Source organism: Mastigoproctus giganteus, chromosome 6 (genome assembly GCF_048544385.1).
Source record: "Mastigoproctus giganteus isolate SK-2022 chromosome 6, ASM4854438v1, whole genome shotgun sequence".
Taxonomy (NCBI): Eukaryota; Metazoa; Arthropoda; class Arachnida; order Uropygi; family Thelyphonidae; genus Mastigoproctus; species Mastigoproctus giganteus.
Window position 1 is genome coordinate 166,525,867 of NC_143580.1, and position 16,768 is coordinate 166,542,634.

Below are 16,768 nucleotides of genomic sequence, written 5' to 3' on the forward strand. Positions count from 1 at the left end.
TAATATCAATGAAGGTATATCAGGCTTAATGTCCAAGTTCGCATATGATACAAAGGTTGGCAGGGTTGTTAATGTTAGTAAAGACAACAGGATCCAGAACGGTCAGGCAGATGGGCTGAGAAGTGGCAACTGCATAAGAACTGAGACGTGGTTACCTATATGCAGTACTTTGCATTGACAAATGCAAAGTACTGCAAAGTTGGTACATTACAAAAGAGTAATGTACCAATTGTGTGGTACTACACTCAGGGTAGTGGAAAATGTGGTCACAAAGGAACTGGATGCAAAGAATAATAATGATATCATATATTTGGATCTTCGGAAGGCTTTTGATACTGTTGCACATGGGAGACTGCTGTACAAATTGGAGCAATGTGGCATTAAGGGCAAGTTGCTGCTATGGATAAATGGATGGTTGAGTGGGAGAAGATAATCAATGGACACTGCTCTTTGTGGATTAATGTTATTAGTGGAGTGTTCAGTGTTGGGTCCATTGTTGCTTTCTGTATTTATTAATGATATTGATATAGGTATATCAGACTTAATGTCTAAGTTTGCTGACGTTAAGAAGGTTGGCAGGGTGTTTAATGACACTAATGAGTGTATGCTACTGCAACAGGATCTAGAAAAGTTGAGCAAATGAGCCGAGAGGTGGCAACTGAAGTTGACACTGACAGATGTAAAGTACTGCATATGGGAAGCAGTAACCCCAGACTAACTAACATACCAACTGGGTGGTACTACACTCAGTGTAGTGGAGAATGAAAAGGATCTGGAGGTAATTGTGCAGTCAGACTTGAAGTTTTCAGAGCAGTGCAGTCAGACTTGAAGTTTTCAGAGCAGTGCACACGGACTGCAAGGGTAGCTCGTGGTGCTTTGTTAATGATATACAGGAATTTTTTTAGCAGGGATAAGAAGGTGATTATCTATCCCGTTGTATAAGGCAATGATCAGGCCACACCTTGAGTACTATATACAGGTCTGGAGGCCTCATTTACGAAGGATATAGAGCTGCTGAAATGAGTACAGAGAAGGGCAACAAGATTAGTGAATGAAACAAAGGGTTGCTCTTATGAAGAAAAGCTTAAGTTTTGCAAATTACAGTGTCTGGAGACTAGGCACCTGCAAGGTGATCTGATTGAGGTGTATAAGGCCTTGAATGGTTTGAGCAAACTCAATGCTGATGGGATTGAAATCTCTTGCCCAGATTAATTGCCTGAGGGAATATAAATTGCAACTGGCAAAAGACAATTGTAGAATAGATGTATGGAAGTTTGAATTCGGCCAGCAGGTAACTGATTGTTGGAACAAACTTCTATCTGTCATTGTAGAAGTCGACAGCTTAAATAAATTCAAAGCAGACCTAGACAAATATTTGGAGCGAATGGATGGGTGAAATGGGAAGGTTTTTTTTTGGCTGATGCTGTATAAGCTTGTTTTCTTGCATCATATGCCTCTACTAATGCTAAAATGAAAAAGATATCCAGGCATAATTGTGCAGTCAAATATAAAAATATCAAGTTCTCTGAGTAGTGCAGACAGGCATTCTGGAGAGCTCATTGGCTTTTGTCAATGATATAGAAGAGTTTTTTTTTTTTTTTTTTTTTTAAATCAGGGATAAGGAGGTGATTATCCCATAAAGCAACGGTCAGGCCACATCTTCAGTACTGCATGCAAGGCTGGAAGCCTAATTTTAGAAAAGATGTAAAGCTGCTGGTACAGTACAGAGGTCAACAGGATTGGTGAAAGAACAAAGGGATGCTCTTACCATGAAAGGCTTCATTCTGCAAATTGCAGCATCTGAAGACTATATATGAGGGGACATAATTCCAATTGAAGATGGACTGCTGCAGAATACATGTGTGGATGTTTGTGTTTAGCCAGCAGTTGGTTGATTGCTGGAACAAAATTCCATCTGTTGTTGTGGAAGTTGATAGTTTAAATAGATTCAAGGAAGAACTAAATAGACTATTGGAGGAAATCGATAGGTGAATTCTAAAACAACTATCAGTCTAAAATTTCTGAATAAATCAGAGTGACTGTAGACAGATTTAGATGGTAGTGTGCAAAAGGCAGTTGTATTATTTACTCTCCATTTCCTAATTCCAGCAATTCCCAAATTGTAAATTGAGAATTGATTAACAGATTTTCAAACAAAATATGCAAAAGCAGATGTAGCTGCTATTGCATGTTTTGTTTGCAAATCTAATGCTTTTTTTAAGTGCTAATGTTTAGATCTTGTTTATGATGTTGAGCCTGTCCAGATTACACTTTATCTTAAACCTTGAAAGAAGATTTAAGAATTTATTATGTACAATTAGCTTATATTATTATGTACTTTAGCTTATATCAAATGCAACATGTTTCATCACTTTATTTCTGGTTTTTCATAATGCTCATAGTAATAGTCTTTTGGAAAGGGCATTTTGATTACATTGCAATTGTGAAAATTTGGCTAAATGAGAACTCAGATTACCATCAATGTCTCTCGGTTTAACCATGATGTTATGGTATAGAATTGTGTAAGAGTGAAGGGGGCAGAGTTTTGCCATTCTTTAAATTGTGTTTTTATATATATATGTTTTTTTTCAAGCAGTTCAAATCCACTTCAATTTATTTCGAAGCCACTGCTTAAGATGTATGGTTTTTAACTTATGGTCTTAATATACGGTCGCAGTATGTATATTAAGTCAAAATTTATCTAACTTGTGTGTCTTCAAATTCCAAATTAATATAGCTTTAAAACTCATAAATAAAGCTCATAAAACAGTTATCCTAGCTGCCCTGTTAAATTTTATTTTTACATTCTCCATTCATGCAGTGATATGTCCTTTTATTGATGATTCCTAGACTTCTCTCAACTCAAAGACTAGCAGCCTCTTTCAATTTTTTAAATTACAAATGTCATTAATGTCACAAACTCTCCCCAATTGTTCCCCAGAAATTCATTATGGAAGGAGGGATTTTCAATGCAATTATTTCCAATTTTCTTTCAACTGCCTTTTTTGGCTACTCATTGCAATTACTCTGCAGCACACATGTACATTTTTCAGGTGAGAGCTTTCTAGATTTTGTGTACAGTCAGTTCTGATATAATGTGGGACATGTGTTCCTAAAAATCTCCACGTTATGGTATTTCATGCAATTACTGTTGAGGAAGGAAGCTGATGCTTCAGGTTTTATCGCCTTTAATCCAGTTTATTTTAGGTAATTTTATTATAATGACTTTATTACAGTTTTAATTCTTATATAGTGTATCATAGCAGTTTTATTTTATTTTTTACATTAAATTTTATTGTAAATATGTTATTTTAATTTGTAAATTCTAGTTACAGTAAAGAGTTATTCAATTAATGGTTGGTGTATGAGCTTATTTATTGTCAAGACAGGTTTAAACATTTTAAATTTCTAATATATAAATAAATATAGCACTTTACCTTGACAAGATATGAGAAGTTTGTTTAACTGATATTTCTGTTCACTTGCATTTTCTTTTTTTTTTTTTTGGATTGTAAAATTCAAAACAGTAAAAAAAGATGGGCAATCAATAACGACAAACACGGCACGCACAAAAGAGAAGAGAAGGTTCTGAAATTTTATTTACGTTATTATGTATAATTCACATTAAAAACATTAAATATATCCCACTCCTGTGGAATGTATTTACAGTGTTGGACTGGCCTGGCAACAGACAGATTTGAACCCTATTGAAAATTGCTGGTACATAATGTCATCTAAAATTGCTCAGAAAAAGCCAAGAAGTAAGGGTGTAGTACCACTAAATTGGGCAACCTTATATCCAGAAGTTGATTAACTCTATGCCAGATCATTGCAAGGCTGTAATTGCAGCTCAAGGAGGAACAACAAAATAGTGAGGACTTATTTTGCTGATTTACAGTACATAATACTATTATGTTAACTTGTCATTTCAGTTTGTACATGTAAATGCAATAAAACGTATGTTTGGTTGTCATGATTTTCTTTTGCATGATTTCTCATATTTCATTAATTATGCATTTTACCCTTTGGGAAGATATTTATGGCAATTAGGTATATCAGGTGGAGTCTTTTTATTAGATTTCATTCACAGAGATATATATTCCATCTAACAAATGCATTTCAAACATTTCTGCAACCGGCAATGAAGCGCAAAACACATTATTTGCAAAAATTCACAAGTGATGCAGTTTTTTTATCCACCACCACTTCCTAATATTCCTAGATTTAGAGATCACTCAAAAAGACACACATGAAAAAGTTACGATAAATCTATATGATAAAGTATGTACATTTAAATTTCAAATTGCATACCATTGTCATTGGGATTCTAATATTTCCTGCAAAATCCACAGAAATATTATTTTGGCACAATGTATTAGATATGCATGTATTTGTATTAACCAAGTCATTGATACAAGCATTTAAAAAACAGGGGTCGCTTATAATTTTAAAATGGTAATTACTGATTGAAGTAGTACCACAAAATTATTCATCATAGTAAATCAACACAGTTTACTCAGGCTCATTTTCTGCTTACACGTGGACCGTCTGGATAAAGTAAGTACATAGAGTATTTCAACATGGTTTATTATAATAATAGGTTCCTTCATTCTAACACGCCTTTTAAAAAGTATCAAAGTCACTGCCATTAGCATTAGATGTACATCAATTTAACTGGAAAAGCTAACAAAATTAAAATAAAACAAGTATTTTTTTATTTATTATTTTTTTTTTTTGCAGAAGTTGCACTAAACTGGCTGATCGAATACTTTGTGCTCCAAAAACCACGGTCATGTTGTAGCTTCTTGATAAGATAACACATACCTTGATGTATGATTATCTTTTATTTATTTATTCATTAATTATATATATATTTTTTCTGTTATTAGTCATAATTCATGTGCATTAACCTTTACTAAACCCACTGCACATAACATATAAAATAGCCATTATTATTCAAAAACTGGTTACTTAAAGTACTATTATCTGAAATTATAATTTATTTAATTTTACTACCCCTTCTCGACTACAGCTGCTTAGCACATCTTATACTTTCTAATAATACATTCAAAGTATTCGCCATAATTTCATAGACATTCTGCGCATTAGCCATACCTTTGTTCTCCTTTGTCCCGCCTAGGCCCTTTCCCACCTCACCCCATGGTTCTTTATATTGAGGCAGGTGCAATGGTGTGTCACATTACTGAAACCATAACTTTTCACCTTCCTGAACTCATATAATTCTAAAAACCTAAACAAATCCTAAAAATTCAAATTCATATTTTACCTCAACAGATAAAGCAAGAATATATATATATAATTCAATAAAAAGATATATTTTTTGACTTCTTTTCTATATAAATAAATCAATATATACCAGATTACATTTCTTTACTAAGTTGCATCAACTAAAATAAAATCAACGCATTTAAAATACCTGTAAAAATGATTGTTTATATCACCATTCTTGTTCATCATGGAAAATCTGTTCACATAATTAGAGAAATTGCTAAAGGAAAGGGGGGAAAAAAAAATAAAAAAAATAAGCAAGACTTAATTACTGACAGAATTAATGATAATGTAATTTCAAATGAAAATAGACCTATAATCTTTTTATGGTTGAAATTTCAGCTGATTTCTTTTCCAAATTAATAAATATATAACTATCAAAATTTAACTGCATATGACTATTCTAGTTCAATATGCAAGTTATATATTCATAGTGTGTTCCAGGTCGTCTATTTACAGTATAAATATGCTCTTATTTTTTCCAATTATGGTTGTTAAAAAAGTAACACAAAGTATTGTTCTCAAGTCCAATTCCCAATATGGCATTTGAATTAAAACAAGAAGTTCTCATAAAAGAAACAAGTGAATCAGGTAAGGGACTCAGCAGAAGAGTTGAATAGGATGCATTCTGGAGAATAGGCACCCGCACAAGGAGAATTAATTCAGGCGCTTGAATAGAATGAGTGTGCTATCTGCTGATGGCATCCTCCCATTTGCTCAGGCTATGCACACGAGGTCACATCAAATCAAGGATAGATGATTCTGGATAGTTGTGCAGAAATGTTTCAGACAGCAGAAATGTTTCAGTTGAATTGTTGGAACAAACTTCCATCTACTGTTGTGATAGTAGGTAGCCTGAATAAATTTGCTATTACTAATAACTGGAAAATTAAAATTCCAATTATAAGACATTCTGATTTACTGGTGCACTATTTTTTTCTATAGCTGTTTGTTATAAATACTAAGAGATAAAAATCTCAATCTATCTCCCTTTTCTTAATTATAAAAATAAATATGAGAATTACCTCAATATCCAAACAGGAGATCTTTTTTCAATTTCTGGGATAAAAATCAGATAAATTAAAATTAGAATAGTTGTTTGTTATACTCATCACAGTCATTTGGCTCACAACACACTTCTATTCTCATTTTTGTATTCCCAGTGCTTACCTTATACCAAGCTTATTCAGCATTGCACTGGCCATTCATATCTTTCTCTACTACTTCCTTGAATTTATTTAAACTATTCACTTCTACAAGAAAAGATGGAAGTTTGTTCAGTAATCAACCATCCACTGGCTAAAGGCAAATTTCCACGTATCTATTCTACATTCAACCTTCCTCAATTTGAATGTGCCCCCCTCATGTGTGTGGTCTGAGCAAGAGGAAGAATCCCATCAGCACTGAACTTGCTCAATCCATTCAAAGCCTTAAACATCCTCAATCAGATCACCTCACAGGTGTCTAGTCTTCAGATGCTAAAATTTGCAGAACTGAATCCTTTCTTGGTAGGAGCACTCCCACTGTTCCCCACACCAATCTCCAGCAGCTCTACATCCTCCCTAAAATGAGGCCTACGGACCTATATGCATTACTTAAGATGTGTCCTGACCATTGCCTTATAGAATAGGATAATCACCTCCTTATTTCTGCTAGCAAAATTCCTATACATCAGTGACAAAACCCCATGAGTTGTCCTGAAAGCCTGTCTGCATTGCTCAGAGAACTTCATATGTGACTGTATGATTACCCCAGGTCCTTTTCATTTTCCGCTATCCTGAGCATAATACCACACAGTCGGTACGTTACGCTCAGGTTATTACTACCCACATGCAGTACTTTGCATTTGTCAATGTTATACTTCAGTTGCCACCTCTCAGCCCATCTGCTCAACTTTTCTAGATCCTGTTGAAGCAGCATACTATCATTACTGTTATTAACCACACTGCCAACCTTTGTATCATCTGCAAACTTGGACATTAAGTCTGATATACCTTTATCAATATCGTTGATAAATATACAAAACAACAATGCACCTACCACCACACCCTTGATACTCCACTAATAACACCAGTCCACAAAGAGCAATGTCCATTGATTACCTTTCAATATCTTCTTCCACTCAACTATCCCTTTATCCATAGCAGCAACTTGCTTTTAATGGAGCACTGTTCCAATTTGTAAAGCTGTCTTATGGGCAATAGTATTAAAATCTTTCCTGAAATCCAAGTATATGATATCAAAATTATTTTTTCATCCAGTTTCCTTTGTGACCACATCATAGCATCCGATCAAATTGGTCAAACTAGATTTTCCCTTAACAAACCCATGTTGTGTCTGAAGTATAATTGTGGCTTTGTCTAGATAATCCTGCATTACTTCTTTTACTAGTGACACCATTTTCTCTGGAACAGAAGTTAAATTAACAGGTCTGTAATTACTTGTGTCACACTTCGATCCCACTTTGTGAACTGGAGACATTCGCACATCTCCCGTTTGTAGGAACCTCCCCTGAATCCAAGGATGTTTTCATAATTATGACAAAGGGTTTGATTATTTCCTTCACTATCTCCCTTAATATAATTGGATAAAACCCATCCACTCCAAGTGCCTTTCTTATGTTTAACTTCAGTTTCTCTTCCACCTTCCTCTCAGTGTATTACAAAATCATTTAGCTCTCTGTTGAAGTTTGATAAACTTCTAGCATCCACTTCTCTACAGAATTCCTCATGTGTGAAGCTAGATGTAAAATACTCATTGGCTTTGTCACAACCTGACCAGGATCATCAATGGTCTAATCACAGACATCAAGTGGACAAATGTGATTTATCAACTTCCTTCTAGCATTCATATAAGTAAAGAAGTCTTTGCTGTTTTTCTTTTGCATTCTTCGCCAAAGATTTCTTGTAATTTGCCTTCGATTGCCTAACCTCTTTTGTGACTTGATTGCAGCTTAGTTTATATCTACCACAGGCTTCTGTTTCACTTGATAATTTATATGCATCCCATGCATTTTTCTTCTCTGCCATATGTCTCATTAGTTCATCTGACATCCAATTAAGTCGAAGCCTTGAGCGGTATTTTTTAGTTGGTATGATATGACTAGTAGCTTCTATGAGTGAATGTTTTCTATTTAAAATTTGTTATTGGTTACATAATTAATTGGTGGCACCATACAGAATTTAAAATCTGTCTAAAATCACTTTAAACTCCTTTATGAAAGCAAAAATCTCTTCCCTTAACCTTGATGGTTATCGCTTTAAGGAAATCCCACATCAATACACTGATAACTGCCACCTAATGGTTCTTTTAGTGGCCTCATGCTATAGTTTATGAATGGCCAAACTTCCACAGGCCTCCGGCCCATCGGGGTTTCCCCGATAAGGCTTATGGCCAGTCCACCTCTGTCGATAGAGAAAAAATATGAAATTGTGAAATGCTTTGAGCGAAATGAAAGACCATGTGATATTGCATGTGCTACAGACCTAAATGAGGCAACGCCGAGAATTAGAGAGAATGCAGAGAAAATAAAAACAACTTTTATAGCAGGAACAACTCAAAGTATAATTAAAATCCATTAGATTAAGACACAAAGAACTGGAAGAGATGGAATGGCTGTCATCTGTTTGGATAGAAAATCAAACAAAAAACAAGTTTGCTTACGATAGAAGCAAAAGCATTAGCAATATTTTATTACATAATAGTCGCAATAAAATACGTATTTTATTACGATAATTTATTGCGTTTGTAAATGTTTTGGTTACAAATGTGTGTTCAATCTTGGGTGGTCGGCACCTAACCCTATTTTTCCCATAGGGCCTGTTGTTTATATTGCACGATTTTGCATTGCACGAGGGTTTCTAGGAACACAACTATCGTGCTATATGAGGACTGACTGTACATTGGGTATGGAAGCCAAAGGTAGAGAGAACATTTCCCAATATCTAAGTGCTATTGGTGTTTGAAGTTTGAGCACACTTCACACACCTGCTCCCAAAAAGAGCAAACCTGTGGTCACTGCACTATCAGAGGTCATGACTACAAGGAATGTAGAAAGACCCAAGAGACGAAATGTGCAAAGTGATAAACTGCTAGGCTGCCTGACAATCATTCACTTAGAGATACAAAGTGCCCCATATATATCAAAGCAGTCAACCAACTGAAGAAGAAAATAGATTATGGAACATTCCCATAATCAAAATAATGGCCAAGCCTTGTGGTTCTTGAAACTAAAGGCCCGGAGAGCCCATGCAGTAGCAGATGTATCCAAAAGCCCTGGGGGTAGAGTTCAAGGATATCCTAGATCACACAGAATTGTTCAGGTCACTACAGTCACTTCGTGGGCTGCCTTGATAATAAAAAAAACCCAAGTTTAACAGTTACTAAAATCAGTAATTTATGCAACCTTTAGCAGCCTGTGCTCAAATTACTTCCCCAAGGGAAGCTTCCATATTATATCACTATACTGCAAACCTGGGCAAAATATCAGACCAAACTTAAATATTATTATTATTAGCATATGGTGCAAGGAAGCCTAAGGCTTATGCTGCACAAGTTAAAAAAAAACAACTTTCTGAATTACCCCGAGAGAGAGAGAATGTTGTTACTTGGTTATTTAGGAGCATTAGCAACTAAGGCCGTATTGCTCCGGGTATATGCGGTGGTCATTCCCTGACCTTTCCGCATCCTCTGTATTTGGTAGCACATGGGCTCAAACCCTGGTCTAATCAAGAAGCATGTGCTACACACTGCTGCTCCTGTCCACCTGGCTACAGAGGCGCCAGAGAGAGAGAGAGAGAGAGAGAGAGAGAGAGAGCGAGAGCGAGAGAGAGCGAGAGAGCAAGGATCAGAAGGGAATTACCAAGAAAGAGAAGAATGATGATATCCAGCTCAGGACTCTGGGTGTGCCAAGCCCATAATCACCAGATGTGAGCCCTTGGGGTATGTACACTTGCATGTACACCACTAATAGGAGTACAGTAAATAAATTTGATGAATTTTAAGTGATGGTCAAGACATCAAATGCAGACATTGTTGGGATTTCAGAGTTGTCACTAAGACATAAGGGATTCAGAATTTGAATATGGGGAGTAAAATGAATACAGAAAAGACAGACAGGAAAAGAGAGGGTGGAGAGGAGTTATTATCTTAGTTAAGCACACAAAATCCAAGGTAGTGCATCCAGTTGCCATGGTGGACAGTGCAATGTTCAGTCAGTTTGGTGTAATATAAGCACTGAAAAAACAAAGTTGAGAGTAGGAGTGTGTTATAGGCCTAATGACTCTGATGAGCACAACAAACAGCTGTATAGAGAAACAGAGTGGGCCAGTATATCAGAATGTTTTATAATGGGGGAATTTTAACTTTCCAGATATTGACTGGAACTTGTGGGTTGGTCACTCACAGATTAGCAAGACTTTTGTGGATTTATTGGATAACTGTTTTCTATGGCAACATGTCAGGGGGTAACAAGAGGAAGTTATATCTTTAGCTGATTATCAGCAGTGATTATTCATGCATTAGGAATCTGCAAATAAAAGAACCACTAGGTGGCAGTGATCACGGTGTATTGATTTGGTTGATTGGTTCATTTGGTGTTTAATGGTGCATTGGCATAATGAAGCCATAATGCAAAAAGTCAAATTTAAGTGAAGACATTTTGTGTGTGAACATTTTGGTAGCCTATAACTAGGCTACCACGTCAAGAAAGCAAATATTATATACAAATGTATAAAGTCAAATAAAAAATATAATCTTAAATCTTTGTATTTTAATGAATGATGCATAGAAAGTTAAAAACATTAGACATGTTGTTTCTGTGATCTATAATCTGACAGTGTAAATGGCTCAGCCAGATTATTAAAGCCCTAAAAAATAAGCATCGTGTGTCTCTACAAACAGGACATTCTATAAAAGTGTGACGGACAGTTGAAATAGCATTATATACCTCACACATAGGTGGGTCATCTGCCCTCAGCAAAAAGGAATGTGTCATTTGGCTATTGAACAATGCAGCACAGAGCAAGAACAAATTCCTCTCTTCAGATCATGAATAGACTAGACTGCCACTGCGTGATTACCAGCTTAATGTGATGTAGTTTATTTGTGGTCTATCCATGCTAAGAATATTGTCATTTGGAACATAATTTGAGAGTATTATTTGCCTGTAGTCTGTATACGGGACAGACAGGCAATGATATATGCAAACAGCTTTACTATCCTTACCTGACAGTAAAATCTTGGTGTCGTGGATGTCAATTGCAAGTCTCTTCTATGGCATAGTCACAACTCTGGCAGACCTAAATTCCGACAAAGGAGGCAGAGCATGACTCGGAGGACTTCATTGCTACTTCACCATTTAGAGTTTAAAACCAGCCATACAATCTTACAACTTACAGTAGTATGTTGCATGAAAGTGTGATTGAAGTAACAATGGCCATAAATGCCAATGCACACAAGTTCATAAATTAGAGGCCTGTACTACATCCAACTGCCGTACAATCACTTTATAACTGGTTCTTCAGCTAGATCAGATTCCCCTCCACAAGTACATGATATCATCAGGTATAATATTAATAAGGCAAGTTGGACCAAATTTACTAAAGTAGTGAATTCTACCTTTCAGGGAAACTCTCCACCCACAACATAATAATCAATTACACCCTGATGAACAGGTATCTAAATTTAATAAACTAATTATAAAGGCCATTGATGTCACCTTTAGAAAGAAAAGACCCTGAACAAATGCAGTCCCCTGGTGGTGGCCCGAACTGGAAAACCTCCGGTGAATGGTGCACCAGACAAGGAAGCATTTTCAAAGATCTAGATCTAGCTGGCCACCAGATCAGGTAAACGCCAGAAGGGAGACGTATCATTCCCTGAGAAATAACTATACCCAACTAAAAAGAAAAAAGAATCATAGAGGGCTCTTGTCAGTACCTCCATTAATGCAGACCCCTGGGGTGTGTTATACTGCATAGTTACCAACAGGCTGCCAAAAAGTGATGTAGTTCACACCACTGATATTATGACAGGACTGCCAACATACACTTGGAATGGGAACAGTCAATAACATTCTTGACTCTGTTCCCAGCTGATAACCAAGCACTCACATATGAATAAACCAACATCTGCAATGAGAATGAGGACTATGTATCTCCGGATATAGACCCCCCCCCCCTTCACAATAGCAGAATTAACAAATGCTGTTAATAGAACCAAGGTAAAAATGCCCTGGCTACGATTTAATCGAACCAGAAATGATAAAAATTCTTGCCAAAAGTCAGTCTGAACATCTACTCCAACTATTTAATAACTGTCTAAGCCAGGCCTGGCCAACCAAAATCTTTCTGCAGGCCACCTTGACGAACTACAAATTATCTTCGAGCCATACATAAAATCTTTTAAAAATACAAAATAAAATGCCATAAAAATTTATTTTATTCATTCATTTTTATTATACATCTACATCAATGAGATATTTGCTTTTCTTTGCGATCACTCAATTTTTTAAAAAATACTTCAATATCAATATTGGTAGTGGCACATCTTAATTGATTTGTAATCAAAGCTCGCAATTTACTTTTAATAAATTTCATTTTTTAAATGAAAGTTTCACAAACATATGTGATTCCGAAGATGCTCAATTTTTTGTTCAAAAAATCTTAATTTGGGATACTTTTATACTGTCACATCATCATCATCAGCCATTTTCAATCCACTGCAGGATGAAGGCCTCTCCAGCAACTTTCCAGTTCCTTCTGTTTTGAGCACTGGCCATCCATTTACTACCCAAAAACTCACGAATTTCATCTATCCATCTCCGCCTTTGTCTTCAAGGTTTTCTTCTAGCTCCACTCGGGTACCATTCTGTTATTTTCTTAGTCCATCTGTCATCATGTCTTCGAGCTATGTGTCCTGCCCAAGACCATTTTAGTTCTTTAGTTTTGATAAGAATGTCCTTTACCCTCCAGCATATGACAGCACAACAATACTGTCACATACGTGTTGTTAAAGTTCATTTTTGATGTTGTGCGTGAATGTGTTTTAATTCATTGTTGCACTGAAATCAATTACAGTACAGTCAGTCCTCTTATAACACGTGTTTACACTACACGAATTCTATCATACACGATTTATAAATAGGGGAATGATATCGTATATAACACGAACCGAATTCGCTCATGCACGATTCGCCTTTGTGTTTACAAGAAATGGCAGTCAAACGTGGAATCACCCCAACACAATATGCAACACGATAGGAATATTTGAACGCAGATGTGCAGAAATGAAGAGAAGATTCTGAAAATGTATTTATGTTTTTTATATCAATGACGGGGAAACACATTTCATCATAATAAACTCGATCTAATCACAAATGCAATTAGATCGAGTTTACTACCCGTTTATAACAGATTCCACTAGAAGAAATGCAACTGGAAATTATTTTTATTGTTTTATGGTAATAACCTCCAGAAATGTGCTTTAGTAAATGGGAGCTAGTGTTTACAATGTTGTTTATTCAGTTGCTACACGCATGCAGCTTTGTTTATGTGTATCAAGCGTGCCTTCTTACATTTTCTAATTGTGCTTTATTCCCTAAAAATGAGTAAAATACTTAAAAAGGTGTGAAAAGGAAGCATCCTGGTGAAGACACTACAAATTCAGGGAGAAAAAGAAAAGCAATATCGATAAACAGAGGCAGACTGGGTCAAAAATTCTTACCCAGGAAAATTTGTGGTGGCCTTATACTAGCATTAATGGCCAAAATAACACTGGCCTCTGGGCCCACCGGGGTTTCCCCGGTAAGGCTTATGACCAGTATGCCTCTGTCGATAGAGAAAAAATATGAAATTGTGAAATGCTTTGAGCGAAATGAAAGACCATGTGATATTGGATGTGCTACAGACCTGAATTTTATTACGATTATTTATTGTGTTTGGTAATGTTTTGGTCACAAATGTGTTCAATCTTGGGTGATCGGCACCTAACCCTATTTTTCCCCGTAGGGCCTGTTGTTTATATTGCACGAGGGTTTCTAGGAACACAACTATTGTGCTATATGAGGACCGACTGTACTTCCATCTGCAGAGTTTCCATTTCGAAGAAGGGAATGAGTGGTGGGGATTCAAAACGTACAGCTGGTCTAGTATTATATTTCTTATTTATTGTGCCTAGTGCAGCTAGTGAATGATTTCCCACTGATGTTGTCAGTAGTATAAAAATCATCTGTTGGGCCGCAAAAAATAATGTGGTGGAGGCCAGGCCTAAGCAAAGGTATATTTCCCACCATATGGAAACTGGCAAACCTGAGATTAATCTTATAAAGAATCCAGAAAAACCTCCAAATGATCCTAAATCATATAGGCAAATTGCTTTTGTTACCAGTTCTGGTCAAAGTATTGGAAAGGCTCACAGTACATTGCTTACAAGCACATTATCTGAATGCAAACCTTCAGTCAGACATACAGTTTGGCTTCAAATGTGATTTTTCAACTGATGCAATGAACAAACTAATGGCTAATGACTGGCTATTTCAATTGATTCTGCTGGTCCCTTTGATATATTATGGTGGCCCAGCATCCTCAAGAGAATTGCCATGCTGGTATTCCACAGAACCTGCATAATTGTATCAATGATTATCTTAACAGGAAAATAGCAGTGCAAACTAGATTTCAATGTATGCAGCAAAATTTTACCCGTGGACGCCCTCAGGGTCTGGGTCAATATTTTTGGAACCTGGTGCTAGATGAGTTCCCTTTGTGGAAGACCTTGTTCTCCTTGTGAAGGGTGATACCAGAAGGGCTCTGGAAGATCAGGGAAATCGTGCCCTGAACTGTCTACAGAACTGGGCACAAATTCATAAGCTGGTAATTTCTAGTACGAAAACCAAATCCATCCTACTAAAAGGCAAATTAAGAAGACAGTGATTTTCCTCCCAGTAATTACTTACGGGGCTGGCGTTTGATTCCCTGGAATGTTACTAGTCAACAGTAGAACTAAACTAGGGTCCATTTGGTTATGTTATTATTTGGTTTTTAGGAGCATTAGCAACTAAGGCCATATTGCTCCGGGAATATGCGATGGTCATTCCCTGACCTTTCCGCATCCTCTGTATTTGGTGGTGACGAGCTCAAACCCCGGTCTAATTAAGAAGCGTGTGCTACGCATCACTGCTCCTTCCGACCTGGCTAAGGAGGCGCAAAGGTCCATTCAGTGGGTGATCCTACTTACAATTACCAGGGTGTGCCGCAATGGTCAGCACCCCAGCCCTGCATTAAATTTGGAAATAATTCGTAGAGGCCTCAACTACAGGCTTAGAAGGCAGATCACTACTGACATCATAGGGATCAACAGACCTAACAGATGATCCTAAACAGGGAAAGAAAAGGATACTGACCTGTCTATACCACAAATGGTAAGATAGATGATACCAATCAGATAAAGGGGACATCACTAGGAGGTTCCTGTCACAGGGTTTTTATTTTTTTTTTATGAAAACCCCAAACACGAGAGGTATTAGAACATATAGTACTTAGTACCATGGATGGGTTGGAGGTTAAGAAGATGAAAGAAGATATTTGTTGATATTAGACTTGAACTTCTGCAGACTAATTTTCAGGAAATATGTACGAAGGAAGGTTGTTCCAGAAAACAGCAATTGAATGAATAAACAAAGATGAAAAGTTGGTTCAACGAGTTTGAAGTTGGAGAGTAAATAGTTGTTGGCAGCACGTGTTCGGATTGTTTTGAAAGAAAGAGCGGGAATTATAGAACCCAATTCAGAAGAATAGGGCGCCCATGGAAATAACTTTTTTCCTATATTTTATGGTAATAATTTTTTTTTCCTGTTAAATTATGTTTTTTCTTTTTGATGTGTAAACATTTTTGGCGGCACCTACTAAATTTTGGACGATAGTAAAATCAATTTGTCAAAATTTTACAAAGCGGAAATAACATCGTTTAACGTCTTTCCGTTTCGTAACAAAGAAAAACAGAGTCGGGAGAGGAGTTGTGCAAAGGATCATGGGAGGGATCTTGGATGTGCTCAGAGCTGGCATAAACTAGCTGGTTGCGGAAAAATGTTTATGATTCGGGGCATACCACTTAGGTGGCTTTGGGCTAACTATTGCCACCCGTAGCAGAAACCTTTTAGTAACTAGAGAAATGGATATCTTAAGGGCAGTGATCTTGGATGTGCTCAGAGCTGGACCAGCCCTGAACACATCCAAGATCATTACATTATATGCGCTTCAGCATTACCAGTTGAAGCGCACGTAATATAGGCATTACAGTACCTGTCTGTATTAGTGAAGCGGTTGTACATTTCCATCAAGAGGCGAATCATAAATGTTTTTCCGCAACCAGCTGTGCTGGTCAAGGATATTTGAACCGGTTCACAACTGGGAGATAACAGACTCCAAATTACATGTATGAATAGAATCTTTTGCTTGTCATTGGCCATTCTCATTAATTTGCA

General features: G+C 36.6%; 1 protein-coding gene across 1 annotated transcript in view; it reads right to left on the minus strand.

Moving 5' to 3' along the window:
- The window catches only part of LOC150084729 (acid phosphatase type 7), a 214,069-nt gene that overhangs the window by 100,169 nt on the left and 97,132 nt on the right, over positions 1-16,768 (minus strand). The window contains exon 6 of the mRNA XM_090375467.1: positions 5,438-5,509. Coding sequence (XP_090231593.1) covers positions 5,438-5,509 — 72 coding nt within the window. The remainder of the gene's footprint in view (positions 1-5,437; positions 5,510-16,768) is intronic.